Source organism: Nycticebus coucang, chromosome 11 (genome assembly GCF_027406575.1).
Source record: "Nycticebus coucang isolate mNycCou1 chromosome 11, mNycCou1.pri, whole genome shotgun sequence".
Classification (NCBI taxonomy): domain Eukaryota; kingdom Metazoa; phylum Chordata; class Mammalia; order Primates; family Lorisidae; genus Nycticebus; species Nycticebus coucang.
In genome coordinates, this window is record NC_069790.1 from 35,258,229 (window position 1) to 35,285,088 (window position 26,860).

Here is a 26,860-nt window from a genome sequence, read left to right on the forward strand (position 1 = left end):
GTAAATTATTTATCAAATACATATAAGCATCCTTACTCAAAGGGACCTAGATTCTCCCTACTATTATGGGCTCTAAACCTGAATTGCCTTAGATCTGGAAACTGAGTGAGGAACTGCGGTTTTTCATTATGATGACTGATGTCAGCCTTCCCCTTGCCAGTTCTCAATTTTTTTAATACAAGTCAAATAACTTCCTAATCAGCTGTCCTTTTATCTTGCTCCTGGCAACATCATGAACTTAATCTTATTCATAGATTCATGCCTTAATGCCCATTGGGCCTCAATGTTCCACAATGTGGCCTTCGACATTTTCTAAATATAAAGGATAATTTCTGGCATTTACACCATATCTTCTTTTTTTTTGGGGGGGGGGGTAGACAGAGTCCCACTATGTCACCCTCAGTAGAGTGCTGTGGTGTCCTAGCCCACAGCAACCTCAAACTGTTGGGCTTAAGCGATTCTCTTGCCTTAGCCTCCCAAATAGCTGGGATTACAGGTGCCCAGCTATTTTTGTTGTTGTTGTCATTGTTGTTGAGAAGGCCAGGGCCAAATTCGAACCCGCCACCCTAGGTGCATATGGCCAGCGCCATAACCCACTGTGCTACAGGCACTGAGTCTACACCGTATCTTCTATATGCCATCCTTGCAGTGCGTTAAGACAATTCCTGATACCCTTAACAGGGCATTAAACCATATGTCATGAATATTCCCATGCCACTTTCTCCTATCAAGCCTCATTTATATTTCATCCCCAGTGCAGGCCTTTATTCAACACCTGCAACATCTACTCCCAGACATGCTTTCTGGGTTCCTGCCAATAGTTTTCAACAAGAACCTGCAGTTCACTAACAGTGAAACCTATCCTTCAATTTGGGATATGCTGAGATCTAATCCTAGTTACTACTACTACAGAGTCAAGGAAAAGTAGCAGGGGAAGGTCTTCGGAAGGACAAATGGTACCTTTTGTTTGTTTTGGCTTCTGAGACAGAGTCTCACTTTGTCACCCTGAGTAGTGTCATGGATTCATACCTCACAGCAACTTCAAACTCTTGACCTCAAGCAATCCGAGTGGCTGGGACTACAGGTGCCTGCCACAATGCCCGGCTATTTTTAGAGACAGGGGTCTCACTCTTACTCAGGCTGGTCTCGAACTACTAAGCTCAAGTAATCCACCTGCCTCAGCTTCCCAGAGTGCTAGGATTACAAGCCTGAGCCACTGTGCCTGGCCACAAATGTTATCTTGTGATGCAATTGCCTCAGATGAAGTACTTGCAGAATCTTAAGACAAGAGCAGGCCATTCTCCTCTAGAAAACAGGAGAATGCTGTTCAATTCTCGGGCTCACCAACACAAATGTTCCCCTACCATGACTTAGGGTTCTATTCTTTTCCTGTCAGCTCATTGACTTCGTTGGGAGAATATAGACTGTGCATTCAGTCCCCTTTGCAGACTTGCCACCTTACTTTTAGATTTGGACCTTATTGTCAACAGTTTTCCCTGCATCTGTAGGAAATGAATTTCCATAAAGAGTACTGCAGGGGGACTCTGACTTTCACAGATGTCTTGAGATAAGAGGCTAACATGAGCCTCTGTCATTTTTTTAAGGCTTCTAAAGTAATAATAGCTAACCCATTCCACTATAATGGTACAGTTACTTCATAACCTAACACTTCATCTTCAAACTGTACGTCATGCAAATCCACAGCAGTAACTGATTCGGTTACAGAATCCCATCCTAAGTGTTTGCTTTCAAAGGCCATTTCTGGCACCAGCCATCTTATCCTCAGTTTACCCCCTTCCCAAAAGAAAAGCCTAAGACAAATAAGACAAATGTTTTCAAACAGCTAATTTATTTGAGAAGCAATATGAGGGAATCAGAGGGAAGGATGGGGTAGTATAAAAGGGAAAAAGAGAAAGCTAACATATGAGATCTGACAATTAAATTCACAAACTCATAGTAGAAAAAGCACGACTACGTACCACAATCCTGAACATCACTATGGTTGGTCACCTTTGAAGTCCCCCTTTTGGGAAGCTGTGCACCAACACCAGTGCCTAGTCCACCCTTCAAAGCAATTTTGGAACCCTTTTTCTGGAATGGCTATCAGAGCTATCATCGTGTTATCTTTAATGTCCTCAATATCATCAAAATGTCTTCCTTTTAGTATTTCCTTTATCTTTGAGTAAAGAAAAAAGTCATCGGGGGCCAGATCAGGTGGTCCTCAATGACTTTTTTCTTTACTCACAAAGAGGAAGTATGTATGTTCCAATACAATTATTTGTTAACTGGTTAAAAACTCCCTCACAGACAGTGCCGTGTGGGCTGGTACATTGTTGTGATACAAGAGTCACACCTTTCTTATGCCAAGATTCTCAGATGTTTGAATTCTCAGATTCAAAGATGTTCCTAACTGTTTCTCTATATGTGTTTACTTGGTCTGCTATGCTTCTTACAGTCAGCCAAAAATGTTGACACATAATTTGATGAATTTTTACAGTATTTTCATAAATTCTGTTCACTACTGGACACCCTGACCTTTCTTCATCAGTGACGCTTTCTCTCCCCTCAGAAAAACATTTAATCCATTTGTACACTGCCGTCCTCTTCATGGCATTAGCCCCATAAACATGGACTAACATGTCCCTGATTTCACTTCCACCTTTGCCAAGTTTCACAAGAAATTTAATATTTTTTCATGGCTCTAATTCAAGCTCTAGCATATACACAGCAGCACACAAAAACACACAATGAATCCAACTCAGCAAGACACAGCCACATATCAACACAAACACAGCTGTGAAACATTGACATACCAAACTTATGAAATCTTACTGAGTTATTTATACAGTGCTGTCAATGTAAGTGCAATGTGGCAAGTTCCCAAACTTAATAGTCTCACCTCAAAAGGACATATTCTTGAGTTGGCCACTGTTATGGGTATCTGGTACTAAATGCCATGGGATTTTCTGAGGAACCTTATGAAATACATTTGAGAACCGTCATCCCAGCAGACAGAAAGGCAGGACTTCTTTCTTATTATCTATTAGCTTCCAAGGAGGCCCAAAAATCATTAGCTCCTCCACATCTTTGGGCTGCACATGTATGATACAGTGGGCTTTCAGGGTACATCCCAAGCCACAGTATCAGAGAATCCCTGTAAAAGCAAGCACGAGAGCCATGATATGGGCCAAAAACAAAGTCCATCAAATGGCTTCCATGTAAAGCTGTCAGAAGCCTGCATGGAATTGTTTCAAAGCAGTACTGGAGTAAAGAGGGGAGGAACCAAGAAGATCTGAAGTGGCACTTAAGAGGTGCCCAATACAGTTATAGACCCTGACATTTAACATTACGACTTGAAAATCTGTTGCTATCGCTAGAAAATGATTGTGTAATTTTAAAAGTTTTCAATTCAAAACCATAAATTAACATTACAAAGTTTGAAAAATAAAAAAAATAGTGATTTTCATTTTTTCTTTTTTTTTTTTTTTTTTTTGGTGAAACAGGAGTGCAGTGGTGTCATCATAGCTCACTGCAATCTCAAACTCCTGGCCTGGGCTCAAGCAAATCCTCTCCCACCTCAGCCTCCCAAGTAGCTGTGGCTACAGGCACCCAACCACTGTGGAAGACTATTTTTGAATGAAAAAGTGGACCTTCTATATTTGTTCAAAACCCTTGATAATACTTTAATTTTTAAACAGCCTGAAAAAGTCATGATATACTGAAAGTATTTGCTATACTTTCAAGATCTGACCTCATTTGGCTCAGCGCCTATACCTTAGCAGCTAGAGAGCCAGCCACATACACTGGACCTGGAGGGTTGGAATCCAGACCGGGCCTGCCAAACAACAATGACAACTACAATAATAACAACAAAAAAATAGCCAGGCACTGCGGCAGGTGCCCGTAGTCCCAGCTACTTGGGAGGCTGAGGCAAGAGAATTGCTTAAGCTCAAGAATTAGAGGTTGCTGTGAGCCATGACACCACAGTACTCTACCAAGGGTGACATAGTAGGACTCTGTCTCAAAAAATAAAAAATAACCTCATTTGTCAGGAAAGAGTAAAAATATATACAAAGTTGTTAATCATGAATTTTGAAAGAAGTAATATAAGGCATTTTCACTTATTTAAATAAATTAGGGAAACGCCTAAAAAATACATTTATATAGCAAATAAATAAGTCAAGAGAAAAGAAACTGTATTATTACATTTAAGTAAACATGAAAACTGTATATTGGAATTGTGGTTTAACTTCTCCAGTAGTCTTCATGAATGTTTTGTGGAAGATGGCAATGGAGCTTTTCCTTTCTGCTTAGCAGTCTTTTCCATTTTTATCTGTAAATTTAAAATATTTATTGATATAATAATTTGTAAACCATTCTGAAGGAAAAAAAGGTGCACAAATCTTTTTTGGATTCGTGTCTTACTTACCACAGCCTTCATTAAGCTGATAAATACTAAAGTCACAATTTGATAAAGGGACATAACGACATATTTTAAAGTGGTTTGATTTTAACTGTACAAAAGCATTTTAATAAAAATAACATATACATGAATATTGCTTTAGACAAAAGAATGAATTTCAACTGCTACTAAAATTAAAAATTAATAAAAAGCTGAAACACCTAACTTTACAGCCAATCTATACACATTTCCTACAAAGTTACAGAATGCACCTAATCAGCTGGATTATCTCTGGAACATGGACTGCTTTAAGGATGCTTTTCTATAATTATGGTTTCTACATTCCACAACTACCTTCCTAAAGATCTTGTACTCCTCTATTACAGTTAAAGCAAAGCAGCCTCACACATACCTCAAACTCTATGGCCTGGTAACTTTTTAGACTCATATAGTCCTTATCCACAGGATTAAAGACCCCAGAGAACATAATGCCCACCTGCCTCTTACTCACCACCACTCACATTCACACACACCAATTTCCAGAGGCAGCATCACTGCCTTACCCCTGCAAGAGAAGGAGAGAGAAAAAATAAGGGAAAATGGATAGAGACAGGGCCTCTTACCCTCTAAAGTGACAGGAATATTAAAAAACTAGCAGAGACCTGGTTAAACCAGTCTACTCCATCCTATCAAACTACAAATAATAAAAATTCCCAGCAATGGCCAGGTGCAGTGGCTTGTGCCTGTAACCCTAGCATTCTGGGAAGATAAGGAGGGAGAATCACTTGAGCTCAGGAGTTCAAGACCAGCCTGAGCAAGAGTGAGACCCCATCTCTACTAAAAATAGAAAAATTAGCTGGGCGTTGTGAAGAGCACCCGAAGTCCCAGTTACTTGGGAGGCTGAGTTCTTGCTTGAACGCAGAAGTCTGAGGTTGCTGTGAGCTAGACTGATGCCATGACATTCTAGCCTATGGCCAACAGAATGAGACTGTCTCAAAAAAAAATACATAAATAAATAAAATTCCCAGTAACAAAATCAGATTAACCTCTGTCTCTTCCCCATTTTTCCTCTCTCTCTTCTTTAAGTTGGTGGGCCTCTTTAAGAAACACTCATTATCACTCTTGCACACCATATCCATAAACAGGTCATCTGAAGGACTCCCAAAGAATACACCATTGTCAGACAAAAATTATAAAGGTTTTAAAGTAAAATAAGGGAGCATTTGAATCCTCCTTCTGCCATTTATCAAGCATTTGAGGCAAGTTATTTAATTAATTTTTTCATTTATGTAAAAAGGTTATAGTAATATCTACTTCTCAGGATTGTTCTAAAGGTATAAGATTATATATTTATAATACACCCACACACATATATATAGCATATACATATATATGCATTCAAACACTAAACAAATGCTAGTCCTTTTTCCCCTCTCATTTAAAACTAAGTGTTAGATTTGTAATAACATCAAAAAAGAAAAAAAATACTAAAACAAGCAAAAGGCAAAGCTGTATTTGCTACTTGCTCATCTGTAATAGTACTTTGCAAATGTGTCCTTGCAGGGGTGTCCAACCTGCAGCCTAAAGTCCACATGCAGATTATGTGAGGACTTTTTTGCTTATCTGTGGTGGCAGATATCACAAAAATTACGCATGGAATGTTTTTTGGCTCATGAGCTTTTGTTAGTGTTTGTGTATTTAATGTGTGACCCACAACAACTCTTCTTCCAATGTGTGGCAGAGAAGAAAAACGGTTGGATACCCCTACTAGGTCTTCTCTTCCTTTTCTTTTTTTTTCCCCCCTGGCAGGAACACAGTGCCTTGTACCTAGCAGATCTTTGATACTTCTTTAATAAAATTCTCCTCTCTTGGGGGAAAAAAAAGACAAAAGGTTATCCACAGAGGAGAAAAAAAAAATTGACCTGATTTATTTTAAAAAGCACCTCTCAATAATATCTAAATGTAACTGGCAAACTATGTTACCACAAAAGCTTACTTTATCAAAGCTAACTTACAATAATGATAGATTCTTCCTTGCCAATTGCCACCAAACAAGATACACAAATGAACAGTCTTGGAAAAGGCTCTAAACTGTCAAGAGATACAGTTTCCTAAGCATCAGATGGTATGTATAGAACCTATCAGCTCAGAAAATCATTTAGATTTAGGCTTCTTAGTTTTCATACTCTTATTAATTACACAGGATACAGAGTTTATAAACTGTGTCATAAATGCATAAAACATGTTCTGGAGAGTTATAAACTACATCTCATAAATCCATAAACTCTAGATATATTTACAAGCAATCTGGTTAGACCAGGTGTATTCTTATCTTCCCTAACCTTAACCCCTAACCCTTAATTTATGCTCCCTTATTTGACTTTAAAGCCTTTATAATCTTTGTCTTACAATAGGGTATTCTTTGGGAGTCCTTCAGATGACCTGGGTACAGTGAGCATGTTTGGGAAGATACAAAATAATTAACAGTACCCAAGCTTCTAGAGCAGTAATTTTCAACCTGTATGCCGTGGCACACTGGTGTGCTATGAGCGGATCTCAAGTGTGTCACAAAAACTTTTAAAGATCATTAATTAAATTATTTTTGAAAGAAGTTTAAAGCACAATAAGTATATTCTTTTTCACTCTTTTTCTTGATGAACATAATTTAAGTGTGTCACGGAAGTTTAACTATAGGTTCTAGTGTGCCATGAGATAAAAAAAAAAAAAAAGTTGAAAAACACTCTTCCTAGACAGTGGGGATTCTAGAACCTAGTCCCCCATAAACCTCTAAGCAAAAACTTAAATTTGGCTATGAATGTGTAAGACCCAAGAAGGGCAACAAATCTGATAATTTCTGCCTTTGATGCTGCTACAAAACGCCTTTTCTTTCATCACTCAGATCATTTCACTACCATCCCTCACATCCTACTATACCTTTCCCTTTGCTATCGTGTAAGTTTGTGCCCCCTCAAAATTCATGTGTTGAAATCTTAACCCCCAATGTATTGGTATTAGGAGGTGGAGCCTTTGGGAGGTATAGGGAAAGGAAAGTTAAACAAACTTAGTATGAGTGACTCCATCTTTGTTCATTTGTTGACCTTAGTACCTCACCCTATTTTCAGGGTGTCTGGAGTGTGTTTACTACTTTCAGGGGGACTTGGCCACTCTCCCAGAAGAGATAATAAACATTCCTAGGCTTCTGTCTCACATTTGAGTTATACACAACCGCCTGTGCATTATTCTTTTGAACAATAAAAGGTGGGGCCCCAGAGCAGAGACTTGAAGTCTCATCCATGGAGTAGATGGACTGCCAGAACTGGGACTGCCCAGCTCGTGAGCCTAGGCGTAGGTGTTCCCTTGGTTTGGTGAGCGTATTATGGTTGTATATAACTTTTCTTTACTGGCTTGTGGACAAACCTCACAGCAGTTGGAACCATGTCTCCTGAAGCATTCCACAGGCTCATGAAGTGATTCAGAGAGTATTGTAATTGTAAGTAACTTTTTCCCCTCACTAACTCTACATTTGCTTTCTAATATTATATATAATTTTAATTTATTTCTCATCTCTTACATAATCTTACCCATTCAAAAAATCCACCTTGCTTCAGAATCTTAGAGCACGTTCTTATCCTTCTTTTGATTTCAAAAGCACAACAGAAGGTGATTACGTCACAGGAGCAAAGCCCTCATGAATGGGATTACTGCCCTTATAAAAGAGCCCTAGAGAGCCATCATCCCCCTTCCACCAAGTGAGAACACAGCAAGAAGATGCCAACTATGGACCAGAATGCAGGCCCTCACACCAGACACCAAATCTGCAGCACTCTCACATTAGACTTTCCAGCCTCCAAAACTGTGAGCAATAAATTTCTGTGTTTATAAGTTACCCAGTTTATACCCTGCTTCCCCGAAAATAAGACAGTGTCTTATTTTAAGGTGTGCTCCCAAAGATGAGCTAGGTCTTATTTTCAGGGGACATCTTATCTTTCCTGTAAATAGGTCTTATTTTCGGAGGGTGTCTTATTTTCAGGGAAACGGGTAGTATTTTGTTATAGCAGCCCAAACAAACTAAAGCACCCTGAGACCACAACTTTCAAGAAGAACTTTCTATAATGATGGACATATGTTTTATATCTATAAGTTGAGGGGGCACAAACTTACACCAATATATATTTTATATCTGTATCTAAGGTACCCACTAGCCACATGTGGATACTGAACACACTTGAACAAATGTGACTAGTGTGGCTAAGGAAATAAATATTAAATTTTAATTTATTTAAATTTAGACTTATACAGCTAGATACAGTGAATGAACACAGCACAGATACAGAATGTTTTCATCATTATAAAAAATTCTATAGTTTAATTCTACCTTAAATCATATCTAGGACTTTCCACTTCAAAATTCTTAAGCTAATCTCTCTGTCTCAACTTACTTCCTGTGCTCTTGGATGGATTGCAAATTTACTTAATGTTCTCCTTTTCCACACCTTTAGTTGCTTAACAAGCCAAGTCTTGTCTAAGAGACATAAAAGATACAACAGAAAGTAACAAGCATGCCTTTTTTGTGGAGTTTGTTATCTATGTGGAACAACAATAGTGCCCACAAAGCATCTATAAAATAATCCAAAGAATGCACGTTCAGCCATATGGCTAAGATACTATTCCCAGTACCTGATCAAGCCAACATTCTTTCATCTAGCAAAAAAACAAAAATAAAACTCTCAAATAATGAACACCTCCATGAAACTTATCAAAATTATAAGAAGCAGACATGTATGAAGTGAGTAACAATTATCCCTGTGATAATTTTTTCAACTTTCTACAAATATTTATTGAAAAATTACACATAATGCACTGTACTACGTGGTAGGGAAAATACAAAGATAATAAAATACTATTCTTATCCCTAAGGCATTTACACTGTGGACAACTGATGAAATAGATTTCATCTTACCTGATGAAAATGACCATTACTTAAAGCTATGAACACATCAAAACTATAGTTGTTTAAGCCTGACAACTGTTACTATATGTTTATGTTTAGTGTTCATTATATTTCTCAAAGCTTACTGGGTAATTTTAACTAGAATCAGGGTATACCAAAAAGCCTCTAAAAAGAAGAAATGATACATATTAAGAATTCAAAATATATTCAATCTTGGATAATTGTTTTCAAATAATAAAAAAAGGAACGTGTATTTTTTAAAAAGAACTTAAGGTACATATAATTTACAAATCTGTTGACAGCTAATGATTATTGATAATTTTATTTTTGTATTTAGTCAATGTTTATAGTTGAATTATATTTCATGTTATTCATTAGTCTTATTTCTGTCTAAATTATTGTAAGTAAGCCTCGTAGCCAAGTACCAGCTATAAGACTTTAACAATTATTTTCAATGATGTTCCACATTCAATATGCAATAATTCTACAGTGTTTTTGTTACAATTTTTTTTTTCTTTTTGTAGAGACAGAGTCTCACTTTACCACCCTCGGTAGAGTGCCATGACATCACACGGCTCACAGCAACCTCCAGCTCTTGGGCTTACGCAATTCTCTTGCCTCAGCCTCCCGAGCAGCTGGGACTACAGGCGCCTGCCACAATGCCCAGCTATACAAGTAAATTTTTAATGAAAATAGATTTCCTGAAAAACCTACCCTTTCCTGATACCGTCTTTCAAAGAAAGCCATATCATCCTCTTCAGGTCTCCTTGAGGAAGAAAGTTGACTACTTGTACCTACTAACAAGCAAAAAAAAATCAATATATTTATATCATCATATAGTCCCCTAAAATAAAAAACAGAAAGAAAAGGTTCCTCCTGTCAGGTGATAATGTTTTGTTTTACAAACCAAAAATGGCCTAAACATATAACTGGTCCTACTATCTAATTCCTTTTTAGAAAGAATGGAATCACAGGACAAAAGTAATTTTCATTGGCAAACATTCTTCCCAAATTCAATGGCTCATATTACATAACACCATGTAGCTATTCTATAAGAGTACACTGGTTTTGTCCAACTGCTTTTTACATTTTATAACTAGAAATCTGTGTTCTACTTTAAGAGATAATGCAAGTAATTATTGAAGCTTTATATAGACAACCATGGTGATGATACTATCTGCTTCAAAATTTTTTAAAACTAAAACATTTTAGCCTTTTTTTCATGGTATTTGCTTTGTAAAACTAATCAAGCACAAGTTTGTGTGCTGAAAGAAATTTAAAAGTACTTCAGTAGGAAAACTCTAATTATCTTATATGTACCCCAAGACCCTAGTATGTGGAAAAGTTCACCTTCATTGCCGATGAATTTCTTCATTGGGTCCTTCTGTTTCCAAAAATAAAATCAACCTGAACACCTGTTCTTCTAGTTTCTGAACCATGTAAATTCACCCTCAATCAGCAACATACAGACAACAGACATATAACTCCAGAGAGTGACCACAGGCTACAACCATACTCTTTTGGCTATCTTTAAAAAAACAAGCCTTATTGAGAAAAATAAAATAAGAAAGCTTGCTTACAATACATGCTACCTATATACTTCTCTGGAAACTCAGGGTCTATCTCTGTATCATGTTGGGCCATTAAAGCTAAGTCTCTTGCAGACTTACCTTCACTGCATTGTATTTTAATGATATATTACCATTTATCTGGTAAAATGGCATACCACCAGTCTTATCAAAGGTGACTGCCAGAAACAAGCACAGCTAGGTGTGGTGTGACACACCTGTAGTCCCAGCTACTGGGGAGGCTAGGCAGGAGGATCACTTGATCCCAGGAGTTTGAGATTGCTATGAACTATGATCACACCACTGCACTGTACCTAAGGCAACAGAGCCAGATTCTGTCTCCATCTTTTTTTTTTCTTTTTTTGAGACAAGGGTCTCACTCTGTTGCCATAGAGTGTCGTGGCATCACAGCTCATAGCAACCTCAAACTCCTGGGCTCAAGCAATCCTTTTTGCCTCAGCCCCCAAGTAGCTGGGACTACAGGCGCCCCTCACACACCCAGATAGGTTTTCTATTTTTAGTAGAGACAGGGTCTGGTTCTTGCTTAGACTCATCTCAAATTCCTGAGCTCAAACAATCTACCCACCTCAGCCTCCCATGGTGAAATAATATATAAATATTGTAACTGGAGATTCTATAGGAATATATATATAGGAAATATAGAATAAAGGAATAGAATAGAATATATAAATAAAGGAATATAATGCTTAACATGAATTCTTCTTGTTCTTAATTTATAAATGATAAACTCTGCTAACCCATGGTTGTCACTAGATTACATCCCTTTGAGAGAACCCAAAGGCAATTACTCCACTAGAGGGCCCTCTTATTCAAACACCAGAGCAACAACAGGTACCCAGAATAAGGTTGAAAACTTAAAATTATGTTAATATTATCAGAATCCTCAACATATTCAGATTTAGCTATATTTCCCAATACATAATGAAGCTTCAGGCAGTGCCTGGCTAATATAAAAGAGAGTCAAATGATATATTCATCTTGAAGTCAAATTGTGATTATAAATAGAAAAAAGGAGAGAAGCCTATAAAACAAATCAAAACCCTATATTCTAACTTAACACATCCAAAAGTTTTTCTCAATTTAATCTGATTACCATCTTTCAATGTTTCTAGAGAAGAAATAGATGCTTCTTGAAAGGCTTTTAGAAATGGGTGGTCCTTGGCTGTAACTGGAGATTCTAAAAATTCAACTGAAGGTGCACCTGAGAACAAAATAAACAGAGAAGGAAAATTAAATCTCTGCTTAAAAGGCTACCACCAGTTACTATTTCTACTGTGAAATAAATTGGAGCTTCAGCAGAATCATCAGAAAAACCTTTCTACAAAAAAGAAATTTTTATTTAGATTTTTAACTACCACATGAAGTAAAGGCAAATAGGTAGAAGTATTTTTGCATTTCTCAGCACATTTCTAAAACCTTTTTCACATACAAAAAAAATTATGCACTAATGTAATGATGTGTTTACAAAACCAAAACATTCGCAATAAGGAACTTCTGGTTGGAAAAGGAAAAAAAAGAGTATACTTTTACTCTCCTCCTTCCTGGGAAACCACAACAAAGGAAATATGAAAAAATAAAACAAGCAAGCTCCTTCTTCACCAAAATGAGAAACACCCACAACCCCAAACCAAAACCACAAAGACCAACTGCTTAAAACATTGACTCTTGGGACCAAAAGGAAGGAAGATGTAGAGGAAATTTATAACTGTTCTGTATTCACAACACACCCCAACACCCCATCCTTACACCACAGATACAGGGAAGGAAATAAAATTTTAGTCCTAACTGGTTTAAAAGTTAGTCCTATCTTACAATATAAACAGTCAGGGACAACTGATCAGTCTTTTCACCTCCCTTCCTCAGCTACTCTGTCATGGGGAATGTGAGAAAATAGGAGAAGGGGCTCAGGTCCACTGAGGTCCTTATGCTGTGCTCTGGTAGCTGCATGTCCTACTGATCTCAAATGCTCCAGGTAAACTGGTCTCTCTGCTAGGGTCTGGTATTCTAACACTTGCTCTCAGGAGAAATACAGATCCCCTCAAGTGTCTGTCACTTCCCCTAACTGCATCCCTCCTCTATTGAATTCCCCCCAGGTCCAGCTCTGCTCTGAGATCACCTTGCCCCCTGCTATGACAGATGCCATAGCAGGCCCACTCCTCAGTTCAGCTGCCATCATAGCAACCCTCAGAGCTGGGAATTATGGATTCCCGGCCTTTCTTTCACATCAAAAAGGAATCAAACTTGAGCCAGGTGCAGTGGCTCATGCTTGTAATCCTAACACTCTGGAAGGCTGAGGCAGATTAATTGCTTGAACTCACGAGTTTGAGACTAGCTTGAGCAACAGCAAGACATAGTCTCTACTAAAATTAGAAAAACTAGTTGAACATTGTGGTGAGCACCTGTAGTCCCAGCTACTCAGGAGGCTGAGGCAAGAGGATCTCTCAAGCCCAAGAGTTTGAGGTTGCTGTGAGCTGTGATGCCACTGCCCTTTACCCAGGGCAAGGACAGACTGAGACTGTCTCAAAGAAAAAGGAACTAAACTCCAGGAAGAGGTCATCTCTGTCTAGGTGTCTACCTGGCTAATATAGTAGAAATCCCTCTACCCCTGCACTCCTCTACACCTAAAATTAGGACAAAAATATCTTATGTTTCCTCTCCTTGCACTGTTTCTTTGCCCCACCTTCTTTTAGGCAACGAAAGAGGAAAGTTTTCTTTCTTTATAAATGTACACTCATACATCACATAATATATTTCCATGAATAACTGACTGCATATACAACGATGGCCCCATAAGATCATAGTGGAGCCACACTATAAAGGTGTACCATTTTTTATCTTTTGTACTATGTTTTTATTGTACCTTTTCTACATTTAGATACATGTACATGCTGTACAGGTTTGTAGCACAGGAGCAAGAGGTTATACCACCAAGGTTAGTGTAAGTACACTCTGTGATGTCTGCATAATAACAAAGTCACCTAAGGATACATTTCTCAGAAGACATCCCCATCATTAATGCATGCCTATACTGTGAAGATATTTAAGTGATAAAATACCAACCTCATGTTTTCACAAAAAATAAATTCCAGATATGTGAAAAAGCTAAACATAAAAAATTGAGTATTAAAATAAAATGAAGAAGGGCGGCGCCTGTGGCTCAGTGGGTAGGGTGCCAGCCCCATATACCAAGGGTGGCGGGTTCAAACCTGACCCGGGCCGAACTGAAACAAAATAATAGCCGGGCGTTGTGGCGGACACCTGTAGTCCCAGCTACTCGGGAGGCTGAGGCAAGAGAATCGCCTAAGCCCAAGAGTTGGAGGTTGCTGTGAGCTGTGATGCAACAGCACTCTACCAAGGGCCATAAAGTGAGTCTCGTCTCTAAAAATAAGTAAATAAAATAAAGTAAAATGAATAAGAATATATTTACAAAATTCAAACGGGGGATTTGGGCTGCTGAAGTGCGTTGCTACCACGGAGCACAGGGGGAGCCAGCGGGCGACAGGCGAGGGGGTGGTGGGGACGCGAGCAGCGGCCGCAGAGCGCAAACCAGGTGTCGGCAAAAGTCGCAGCCTTCCGAAGGCCAGTCCTCGCCGAGCCCGGGCTTGGTGTCAGAGCTGTACCGAAGCGGCAGCCCCCAGCGCACCAAAGAGGCGGTGGCTGTGGCAGCAGCAGCGACCCCAGCCATGCTGTGCTATGTGATGAGGCCGGACGTGGTGCTGAGGTGGAGGTGGCAGCTGAAGCCGTGGCGAGGACTGCCTCAACCAGGTGTGCAGGCGATTGGGAATCATAGAAGTTGATTATTTTGGACTACAGTTTATGGGTAGCAAAGGTGAAAGTTTACGGCTAAATCTAAGAAACCGGATCTCTCAGCAGATGGATGGGCTAGCCCCTTACCGGCTTAAACTCAGAGTGAAGTTCTTCGTGGAGCCTCATCTCATCTTACAGGAGAAGACTAGGCATATCTTTTTCTTGCACATCGAGGAGGTCCTCTTGGCAGGCCACCTCCTGTGTTTCCCAGAGCAGGCACTGGAACTCAGCGCCCTCCTGGTCCAGACCAAGTTTGGAGACTACAACCAGAACACTGCGGAGTATAACTACGAGGAACTGTGTGCCAAGGAGCTCTCCAGCACTACTTTGAACAGCACTGTTGCAAAGCATAAGGAGTTGGAGGGAACCGGCCAGGCTTTGGCTGAAGTTTGTGTCCACAATGGAAAACTACGGCATTGAGTGGCACTCCGTGAGGGACAGCAAAGGACAGAAGCTCCTCACTGGGGTTGGACCCGAAGGCATCTCAATTTGTAAAGATGACTTTAGCCCAATTAACAGGATAGTTTATCCTGTGGTACAGATGGCCCCGCAGTCAGGAAAGAATGTGTAGGGCGGCACCTGTGGCTCAGTCGGTAAGGCGCCGGCCCGATATACCGAGGGTGGCGGGTTCAAACCCGGCCCCGGCTGAACTGCAACCAAAAAATAGCTGGGTGTTGTGGCGGGTGCCTGTAGTCCCAGCTACTCGGGAGGCTGAAGCAAGAGAATCGCTTAAGCCCAGGAGTTGGAGGTTGCTGTGAGCTGTGTGATGCCATGGCACCCTAAAGAGGGCCATAAAGTGAGACTCTGTCTCTACAAAAAAAAAAAAAAAAGAATGAATGTGTACTTGACCTTCCCAAGGAGTCTGGGAACAGCATCTTGCTGTTGTTTAAAATGATCAGCACTAGGGCAGCCAGCGGACTCTACCAAGCAATAACTGAGACACACGCTTTCTACAGATGTGACACAGTGACCAGTGCTGTCATGATGCAGTATAGTCGCGACCTGAAGGGCCATACGGCATCTCTATTTTTGAATGAAAATATTAACCTTGGCAAGAAGTATGTCTTTGATATCAAAAGAACATCAAAGGAGGTATATGATCACAGCAAGGAGGGCGCTGTACAATGCCAGTGTTGTAGACCTTGTGTCCAGAAGCAACCAGAGCCCACCAACCTCACCCCGAAAGTCCTCAGACAGCAGCATGACCTGCAGCAGCTGTGAGGGCCTCAGCTGCCAGCAGATCAGGGCGCTGCAGAAGCTGCGCAAGCTGAAGGAGGCCATGCTGTTCATGGTGTGCTGCGAGGAGATCCACTCCACCTTCTGCCCCTGCAGCCACACTGTGTGCTGCAAGAGCTGTGCCGCCCAGCTGCAGTTGTGTCCAATCTGCAGGTCACACGTGGAGCACATCCAGCACGTCTATCTGCTGACTCACACCAGTCTTCTGAATCTAACTATAATCTAGTCTGTTGTGCATTTATTGGTCTTCTGTGTTTCCATGAACTGCACTATTATAAACTATACAAATGATCAGATCATGGAGCAAGAAATTTACTTCAGTACCCATCTGCCATGCAACATTTGGGAAAAAAACAGAAGACGAAGGAGGTAAGAACACAGCTGCTCCTCACTGCAACATATCCATGTGTAAAATCAACGCCATTAGGGGGGCCTGGAAAGAGCTCTGGGACACAGACACATTCCTGGGACCTTCTTTTTTTTTTATGATCAAGTAAAGGAATAGGTAAAATCTTCAATGTCAGTTAAGTGGCAAAAAAGTTGGGTACCTTTTAGGAAATGATGTTGTTAAGTCTCCTTAATGAATCCCAAGGTAAATTTCCTACCTGCAGCAGATTTTGTAACAATTAGTTTTAAGTGTTTACCTGGTTCATTTTGCATAGTCATGGAGCTCCGAACATTTTTAATAGGAAAATTTTTCTTAAAGAGTTGTCGTTTTAATGTCATTTCTGTTTATAAAACTTGTTCAAGAATGATTGGAAGGCCAACAGATTCAAAATTCAATTCTGTGACTTTTTAAAAGTTGACAATAATGTTGTCAGATTTAAACCCGTCTGGCTAGGAGAAAGCAGATCACTCAAAGTGGGTGGCTTCCTGGTTTTTTGCTCCCTCCATCCCACACCCAAAGCCTTTCAATTACAAAATGCTAACAATTTGGTTATAAGATTTCTGTGGAGTAGTCAAGCACTCCTCGAGACCCTTGAGTTAGTAGAATGTTATATTTCAGACTGAGAAGAGCAAGCATTTTCCTTAGGAAGGGTGAGCAGAGATCACCGAGAGATGAAGCCTCACCTGTGTAAATGAGAGTGGTTTGTCATTTCTCCCAAACATTCGACTCCAGCCTCACCCATCTGTGTTGCTTTGCTTGAACTATCCAGCCTTTCATAGCCTTATCGTACGTATCTATATGTTGTATCCCTTTTGTGTCTGCTTTTTGTGTGTGTTTCTTTAAATCAGTGCTTAGGTGTTAACTTTGGATTGTCCCCTCTGTGTGTTTCAGAGGGGCTTTGGTTCTGTTTGTTTTGGTATTCTTAAAACATGTTTTCCACTCCCACTTGGGCATTTTGGAAGCTGGTCAGCTGGCAGGTTTTCTGGGATGTCAGGGAATCTAGATGCCCTTATTGTGTGCAATATTAGCTAAGGTAAAGCTAGAAACCTACAATGTCACTTTACTGAGATTTCTAAGTATACTTTTCATATTGCCTTAATGTAGCAGTAATGTGTTTATGCATTTGTTTCTTTGCACAGACATTTTGTCAGATATTAAAACTCTACTTTTTTATGGCACATATTAGCATATAAGCCTTTATTCCAATAAGTATTTATTTGTTCACTTGTAAAAAAATAATGTTTCCACATAAAGAACTCTGTTATATCCTAAAGGACTTCTGTCTTTTATATTCAGGATAATAAAGACTTTAAAGCAAAAAAAAAAAAAAATTCAAACAGGAAAGACTTACCTCCAAAATTTAAAAAGCATAAAAAAAATGTTTTTAAAGATTAAAAGATAAGTGACAGATTAGGAGAAAATGTCTGCAGAATAAACAACAAAGGGTTAGTATACGGAATATATAAAAAGACTTCCTATAAATCAAAAACAAATGATAAAAACAAAAAAAATGAGCAAAAGATACAAACAGGCAATTCACAGAAAGTGAAATGGCCAATAAATATGAAAAGATCCTTATCTCATTAAAAACCAGGGAAATAATAACAATTTCACACATTGGAATGGCAAAATAATTAAGTTTAATGGTATCAATAATTGGCCTAAATGTGAGGGAAACAGGTAAGCAGAAACATCACCAGAAGAAGAAAAAAATAGATGCAGCATTTTTTGAAGCCAATCTGTCTTAACACACCTCAACCCAGTGATTTTACTTCTCTGTATCTACTTTAGAATCAAATCCACACAAAGATACAAGGAGGCAAGCTGAAAGGTTTTCTTGGCAAGATTGTTTGTAATGGCCAAAAAGAAAACCCCTAAATGCCATGAACAAGGAAATGGTTAAACTGCTGTATCTATAGTGGAATACTGTGCAGCAGTTAAAAAGAATGAAGTAGATTTGTGTGTCTTGATACAACAGACCTTCAAAATTTTTCTAGGTTTAAAAAATAATAAATAGTAAAAATGTAGCTAAAGAGAAAAATTAATTGATGACAAATTATCCTCTGGGAAAGAATTAGATAAAAAGAAGTGTTCAAGGGGACTTTCCACTTCATTTCTATTGTTTGAATCTTTTCCATATATAATATATATATATATATTTGTATTTATATACTTCTTTTTTATTGTTGGGGATTCATTGAGGGTACAAGAAACCAGGTTACACTGACTGCATTTGTTAGGTAAAGTCCCTCTTACTATATACTTTAATTTAAAAAAATGCATACTTGTTGTAAAATTGTTTTAAATCTTCACATACAGAAATATTTAAAGTAGATAGGGAACGAATTTTGCTCTCCTCTCCCGCTCAATTCTCAGATAGATACAGACACCTTCAAAAATTCAGGATATAAGCTCAGCGCCTGTAGCTCAGCAGCTTGGACACCAGCTACATACACCAGAGGTGGCAGGTTCAAATCCAGTCCAGGCCTGCTAAACAACAATGACAACTACAACCAAAAAATAGCTGGGAATTGTGGCAGGCGCCTGTAGTCCCAGCTACTTGGGAGGCTGAGGCAAGAGATTCGCTTAAGCCCAAGAATTGGAGGTTCCTATGTGCTGTGACAACACAGCATTCTACCCAGCGCAACATAGTGAGACTGTCTCAAAAAATTAAAAAAAAATAATAAAAAATAAAAATCAAATGAAAGAATGTTTTCTGAAAAAACATGACTATAAAGTCCTTAACAAATACAAGTCTTCACTATTATTAGCACACATAAAAACCATATGATAAGCTCACACTTCATGTATCATCACTCACCGATTCCACTGTCATCCAATCGCATGTAGCCTTCTGCCAGGGAGCTAAAACCAGTTAATCCTCCCATTGCTGCATATGGAACATCTCGTCCCACTGGTTTCCCCTGAGCCAATCTTTCTTGCTTAGTTTCCACTATTGTGTCATGGGCATATGCAGGCTGACCACAAGCACAAGTGAAGCAGCTATGGAATCCTGAACATTTAGAACCTAAAGCAAGATGTAAAGAGAAATATATATATACACACACACACACACATATATATATATATATTTTTTTTTTTTTTTCCCCTGTAGAAACAGAGTCTCACTGTACTGCCCTCTGTAGAGTACCGTGGCATCACACAGCTCACGGCAACCTCCAACTCCTGGGCTTAGGTGATTCTCTTGCCTCAGCCTCTCGAGTAGCTGGGACTATAAGCACCCACCACAATGCCCGGCTATTTTTGTTGTTGTTGCATTTTGGCCAGGGTTGGGCTTGATGGGGCTGGCGCTGTACCCACTGAGCCACAGGCACTGCCCAAAAATTAAATATTTTTAAGTACGAGTACTAGGTTGTCTATCCCAAAGCCACTTAACATTGCCAAAGCCAGCTGAATCTAGATCTTCTAGCCCCTGTAACTCTTATCTCCAGTATGTGAACTTCCTCCCTGCCATTGCTCTTACTTCTGAAATATGCTAACATGATAAGGGGGTATATCACAGAAAAAAAATTGGAAAAACCAACTAACACAAAAAGAAATTGTGTTGAACACCGAAGACCCTGGAAATGCAGGCCTTCACAAAAATTGAGTTAAAGCCAGCAACACGTATACCGGAAAGTAAATTGTTGATTACCTAAGTCTGGGGAGAAGGAATGACTCCTAATGAATATGGAGTTTCTTTTTAGGATAAGAAAAATGTTACTTGATTGTGCTGATGGCTGTGCAACATTCACTCTGATTAACATATTAAGAACCATTAAATTGTACGTTTTAAATAGCTAAATTGCATGTATATATTTTATGCCTTAATCAGGTTGTTTTATATAAAACAAGCCATAGGCTCGGCACCTGTAGCTCAAACAGCTAAGGCGCAAACCACATACCCCGCAGCTGGAGGGTTCAAATCCAGCCCAGGCCCACCAAACAACAATGTCAACTATAACCAAAAATAGCCGGGCATTGTGGCGGGCGGCTGTAGTCCCAGTTACTTGGGAGGCTGAGGCAAGAGGATCACTTAAGCCCAAGAGTTTGAGGTTGCTGTGAAGAGTGACACCATGGCACTCCACCCAGGGTGACAGCTTGAGACTCTGTCTCAAAAAAAAAAGCCATATTGGAATGGAGGCCAGAATATGCCATTAACATCTTCACCCCCTCACACCTTTGACCAATGTGCACAGGAACCAAGGCCCCAACGTAAACAAGTTTTATCCAACTACTTCCATACTTAGCCAATAAAACACATATATTCCTACCTCTGTCATGAAAAATGTTTTGTTACATATTTGATTATAAATTTCAACTCAAACTACTAAACAATTGGAATTACTATTTCCTAAAGGAAATAGGACTACTGCCCTACCTATTTCCAAAGGTTTTCAAAATTATGATCAAATGAAAGGGCATATGGAGTGGAGGTTGGGGTCTGGATGTAGGTATTGAGGTTAAGAGTGCTATTATATACACAGCATTAAAGTTATCATATTACATGTTATTTTTCGCATCAGCCTGTGTGTTTACACAATTATACCAGCAAATTATAAAAACCTTTTGACTTATAAATGCCTTTTAAAAATCTGTTAAGTAGGGCTCAGCGCCTGTAGCTCAAGGGCTAGGGCACCGGCCACATACACCAGACTGGTGGGTTCAAACCCTGCCTGCGCCTGCCAAACAACAATGACAACTACAACAACAACAAAAAGCTGGGCATTGAGGCAGGCGCCTGTAGTCCCAATTACTTGGGAGTTTGAGGCAAGAGAATTGCTTAAGCCCAAGAGAGTTTGAGGTTGCTGTGAGCTGTGACGCCATGGCACTCTACCAAGGGCAACATAGTGAGACTCTGTCTCAAAAAAATAATTTGTAAGTAGAAGTTAGTTGATCAAACTCTCAGTATTCAAAAACTTGAGTCAGATTACATCTAGTGATTTTTTGAAACCTATCACTATTACTTAATTTGTATGTACTACATGAGACTAGAGTTTATGATTAACAAACATAACCAATAACTCTTTTGAGTTTTTCTGCAAAAATTAAATATTAGAGTATCTATCCACTCGATTTTCCTTATTTAATATACTTACTCTACAACTGAATAAAACTGGGACAAAGGCACATTAAATAGTCAAGGAAAAAACATAAATATTCAAGGAAGAAACATAACATTCTGTGTTTGTATGTTTATAATGATGAAACTCACATGCATTACACGTAAAGCCAGGCGCAGCACTGTGCTGATCAGCAAAGTGTTTGCATCTGCAGCGAATGGGCTGAGTACCATTCAAAGGGACATAATGGTAAGCCTTGCACTGGCAACCAGTCACTCTGCAAGGCAGGTCAATGGGGCGCTGTTCAGGAATTATTTCAAAGTCAGTTTTATGCTGTTTATACCTAAATAAAAATGAATGAAGGAAAAGAAAGAAACACAAGCACAATACAGATATTACCAAAAATTACAGTTTTTCACACCTGTAATCCTACCACTCTAGGAGGTCAAGGCAGGTGGATTGCTTGAGTTCAAGAGTTCGAGACCAGCCTGAGCAAAAGTGAGACCCCATCTCTACTAAAAAGAAAAAAAGAAAAATAGCCAGGCATGGTGGTGGTACCTAAAGGCCCAGCTACTCTGGAGGCTGAGGCAGGAGGATCACTTGAACCCAAGAGTTTGAGGTTGCTATGAGCTAGGATGCCACAGCACCCTACTCAGGGCAACAGAATGAGACTCTGTCTGAAAAAAAAAAAAAAAAATTACAATCTCCAATTTCTATTCTGTTAAATGCAAATATGATTTATCTTGTTCTTTTCAGTAAAGTGACAATAAACCCCCTACATACAGTATTTCTGTCAACTATGTTGCTTTGGTTAGAGGAAATCTTCACTTTTATTTTTAGTTATTTAAGAAGTTGTTTAATAAAAAAAAAAAGAAGTTGTCTAACAGCAATACAAAGAAATACCATATTATTGCTACAGATTGTTTTTTGTTGTTTTTTTTTAATTGAGACAGAGTCTCACTTTGTCACCCTTGGTAGAGTTTCATGGTATCATAGCTCACAGCAACTTTAAACTCTTGGGCTTAAGCGATTCTCTTGCCTTAGCCTGCTGAGTAGCTGGGACTACAGACACTCACCACAGTGCCTGGCTATTTTTAGAGATAGGGTCTTGCTCTTGCTCAGTCTGGTCTCAAACCTTTGAGCTCAGGCAATCTACCCACTTCAGTCTTCTGCAATGCTGTGATTACAGGCATGAGTTACCACGCCCAGCCGGATTCTTTAATATAAAAGCACAATGAAGGAGTATTTTTAAAAGTTATTTATGAAAACTATTTTAATCAAAGTGCATTACTTAAATTTTTTTCATAGGTTTGCTATTTAAAATTGAAATAAGTTCAATAAACATGCATTATTATAATTTATTTTAATATAAGTTAATTTTTAACTTAACTTCAAAATAAATTACCAATATTTTTGAAAGCACTGTAATTTTTTCAAATAAGTCACTCAATCCCTTCTCAGAAAGGGATACTTCAGTAAAATAATATTATATTTTGTTATAATATTATTTTAATATTATATAATATTATGTTAATCTCAATACGAATCTAAGAAAAGCAAGTTAAAATAATGACATAGCATTTTTCACCTAGCAAAAGGAGTAAGGTTTTTTTAAAACTATATGTAATTAACAGTGCCATCAAGAGTGTTACAAAAGTACCAATCTCATTTAATGATGTTTCAAGAAACTTAAAAAGATTCATTCTTTAACCCAAAAGTTCACTTTTGGAGAATGTATTCTAAGAAAATAATCCCATGTATAGGAAAACCTTTGTGCATAATGGTAGTGTTAGCAACAATGCTTTCAACAGCAATATAGAGTACACATATACACACACACATAACATTAGGAATGGATAAGTAAATTACTAGACAACAGTTTTCCAATGCTTTAGCAGTGAAATTCTTTCTTCAAAAAAAATCTTTCACAGAACCATAATATATAAAATGGAATCAAAATTGATTAAATCAAGAGGAAAAGCCAGAATTAGACTTTGCCCTGCTCCTACTCTGCCCTTCCACCTGGTGTACCCCTGAAGCTCCCTCACACCTCTGGAGAACATGAGATAAGCACAACTAGACTAGCTGGAATACAAGGTACATATTAAAAATCTTGTTTGTGATTACTACATAACAATGTAGAATCATTTACCTGTGATTCTGTCATGAATGTTTTATACATCCACATAATTAACAATAAATGTACTATGTAAAGGAAAATAATCATACAGATATAGTAAAAAGTATTAACAATAGCTTGCTTTTAGTAGTGTCTTCTACTTTTCTATATATTCCCCATTTTCCTTAAAAACCATTTATCACTTTTATGGTAGGAAAAAAATAGTTTGGACAGAGACCACACTAAATGACCAGTTCTAAATAACTCCTCCATCAAAGTTGGGTTGGCTAAATTTTGAGTCAATTCCATGCTATATGGATTATACAGAGATAAGAAATTGGCACTAAATTTGTACAAGAACAAAGTACAAAGCTATACAAATTTACTAAATCCCACTCCAATTCTGAAAGATATCAACACATTCTTCATCCTCCTCTTCTCAGTGTTTTTAGTTGGGATTGCTAAATAAATTTATAGTCAATCTATACACATTACTCATCCTAGCAACTGCCAAACAACCTTTGGCAAATCCAACTCCTGTAAATAACAGTACAGAAAGTCTTTCATGAAAGAGCCGCAGAAACTGCTATCAGAATGGGGTGGTTCTTTTTCAGTGGTTGCCTTAGAACAGAAAATTAAAGTTGCCTGAAATCATGTAACAGGTTCAGAGATTTTTCTGTGAAGCAACTTGGTTATTCTGAATTTCACAACAGTCAGACAATGGTACAATTTATAGTAAAGCAAACATCAGCAAAATGCAAACCTTGGATAAAAGCAACACACCTCAATGACTGGAGCCCCAGGTATTTCCTTTCTTTCATGTGCTTTCCTTGGAACATGACCGTGTGGGATATAAAGCAGTAGACTTGTATTTTTGTTTGTTTAAAGAAAAGTGTCAACATAGCAGTTCTTTAAGTTATGAAGAATGATTAGTAAATTTAAGAAGAAATGCTTCTATTTGTAGATATATAGTATGATCGGTCAATTCAAGCAACTGTTAAGTGGTTCTTCAGCCTGACCATCCATTCTTTCTCTACCTTGTCCAGTGACAGGAGATGTAGGTAGACTCTGTGCCCCAGACAAACTTAAAGACTGCTGGTAAAGTTGTAGGGGCACCCAAATCTTTCTACCAATGGCAAGGAAGAGTTGCTTAACATGATAGACTGCATGATGAGTTCCAATAGACTATGACAGAAATGTTAAAATTACAGCTGAAAAAAGCATTAGATAATTTCTACTGCAGTGATCAATAAGGGTCTACTGTTAAGTGTTACTCATTACAGTTTTACTTAAAGAAGCAAGATATGATTTGCTACAGCTTTTTATTTTCTAATCAATCATTAGACAACTTAGCAATAAAATATCTTACCTATGTGTACAAAAACACAGTGTCTCTGGGCCCACAAGTTTACAATCCATTCCAGTTGGTGACTGCCAGCTCACAAATAATCTGTTTTGTAAGCGCATAGGTAAAACTTTTCTTTTATATTCTTCATATTCTTCAGGAGTAAAAAGTTTCCCTCCATCGTCCTCACCAACAATTCTACAACAGCAAAAAAATACTTCTCTTAAGCCTTGAGTACTTATTTCCCAGTACTCTAAATGAAAACTTTATAAACTCTAAAATGAAACTATACTGGTATAGTCAAAGGAAACGCTGCTTTTTTATTTTTTTACTTTATGCACATGATAGCCAAATTACATACAATGGTAATAAAATGTTTGCTTCAGATGGAGTTCAGGACATGCTACCCCAAAACGCAGCACCCTCGCATTTGTGAAAACAGCAGAAGTAGGAAGGTCACTCTCGTCTTCTCCTCCCTCTTTTTCTCTGAAGCAGTTTATACAATTTTCGTTCTAGAAATGTCCTCCCTGCACCTGAAGGAAGGGAACATGCTTATCTTCTTAGACATGGGAACACAGAGAAGAATCTGAACAAACAGGCCTTGCTAAATTCTCTCCAGTTTATCACCATTGTTAGATTGTATCTTCTGTCCTGCAATCCTATTTCTCTCATATTTCTCTTCATCCAATCAAAGCATAAAAATACACAGAGGCCAGGTGCAGTTGCTGATGCTTATAATCCCAGCACTTTGGAAAGCCAAAATTGGAGGATCCCTTGAGGCCAGCTGAAGACTAAACTAGGCAACTACAAAATGATTAAAAAATTAGCCAGGCATGATAGCATGCGCCTATAGTCCTAGCAACTCAGGAAACTGAGGCAGGAAGATCACTTAAGCCCAGGTGGTCAAGGTTACAGTGAGCTATTAGTCCATTGCTCTCCAGCGTGAGTGAAAGCAGACAGTCCCTTAAAAAAATTTTTTTAAATTAAAAAATACATAGGATTCCCTGACTCGTCAAGCTCTTCACCTTCACTTTTCCAGCTCAGAATTCCAGACAGTTCTAAGTCCCAAAACCATCAGCGGGACAGGCAGCGGCAATGCAGTAAACTGGAGAACCCGGGTGCCCGGACACCTCTGGATGATTTGGACCCACCACTTTTAAGCAGAGTAGCCCCTCTCGCTTGGGTTTCCCAGACCAAGCCATGATCGTCTCACCTCTCATTTGCCACACATCCTCCCGCCTCCACCTCGCATCCTCCTGCTGGTCCTCGCCAGTAATTCCCATTCACCCAGTTTCTCAGCTGTCAAAAAACTCTAGGGAATGGGAAAAGAACCCGTCGCCTAAGGTGCAGCATCCTTTGTCAGAGTACAGGGCAATGAACGAGTTTCTCCAGAACCACCAAAATTACACTAGTTTGCGACCTTCTCCAAAACCCAGCAGCCCCGGGCTGGGAATACGTTCGGAAGTTCACGATTTATACCTATTACTGGATTAATTTGAACTCTGCCAACTTCTATAATGTATACTTCCTCGATGGCCATTTTCAAAAACAAATGGACTTTTACATAAATCTAGAGTTAATGATCCTTTGAAAGGAAAGATCTTTTAAATGGCTTCCAAATTCTTATTACAGAATAAAACTGCGTGTCACTACAATACTTAATTACAAAAAAGAGAAACGTGAGATCCGCGTAGGCCTCCCCCAGCAACCCGGGAACAGATTGCCACAGCCCCAGCGCTCAACCGCCGGCGCCACCCGCCGTCCGCAGACTACGGGCACCCGGCCAGCCCCGGGCCCTCGCCCCCACGGAGCGACGGGATACAGTCCCGGAGCCCCAGCCTCACCTCCGGTACTCTAGGTACTCGTCCACCGCCGCCGCGCCACCGGGAGGAAAGGTCCGGCGCTCCATGGCCGGCGGGGAAGCGAACGGCGCTCGCGCACTCCGTCTGCCCGCACCCGC

The 26,860-nt window shown here is 39.1% G+C and overlaps 1 protein-coding gene and 1 pseudogene across 7 annotated transcripts; one reads left to right on the forward strand and one right to left on the reverse strand.

Moving 5' to 3' along the window:
* Positions 1-1,839: 1,839 nt before the first annotated feature.
* On the reverse strand, positions 1,840-26,860 carry FAM221A (family with sequence similarity 221 member A). 7 transcript variants are annotated; one of them, XR_008383657.1, is made up of 8 exons: positions 26,745-26,860; positions 24,925-25,098; positions 21,589-21,779; positions 19,195-19,401; positions 12,036-12,143; positions 10,068-10,150; positions 4,207-4,333; positions 1,840-3,154 (listed from the first exon to the last, which is right to left on the reverse strand). XR_008383657.1 is itself a non-coding variant. In XM_053609075.1 (8 exons), the coding sequence occupies exons 1-7, from the start codon at positions 26,807-26,809 to the stop codon at positions 4,962-4,964; spliced, it is 834 nt and encodes a 277-aa protein (XP_053465050.1). In that variant the 5' UTR covers positions 26,810-26,860; the 3' UTR covers positions 3,461-4,333; positions 4,924-4,961. The 7 variants fall into 7 exon arrangements, 6 of the variants coding, with proteins under 6 accessions (XP_053465050.1, XP_053465049.1, XP_053465051.1 ...); XM_053609075.1 differs by lacking the exon at positions 1,840-3,154 and adding an exon at positions 4,924-4,967 and having other exon boundaries at positions 3,461-4,333; XM_053609074.1 differs by lacking the exon at positions 1,840-3,154 and adding an exon at positions 4,914-4,967 and having other exon boundaries at positions 3,461-4,333.
* Positions 14,626-16,211, forward strand: LOC128598557 (E3 ubiquitin-protein ligase MYLIP-like; annotated as a pseudogene).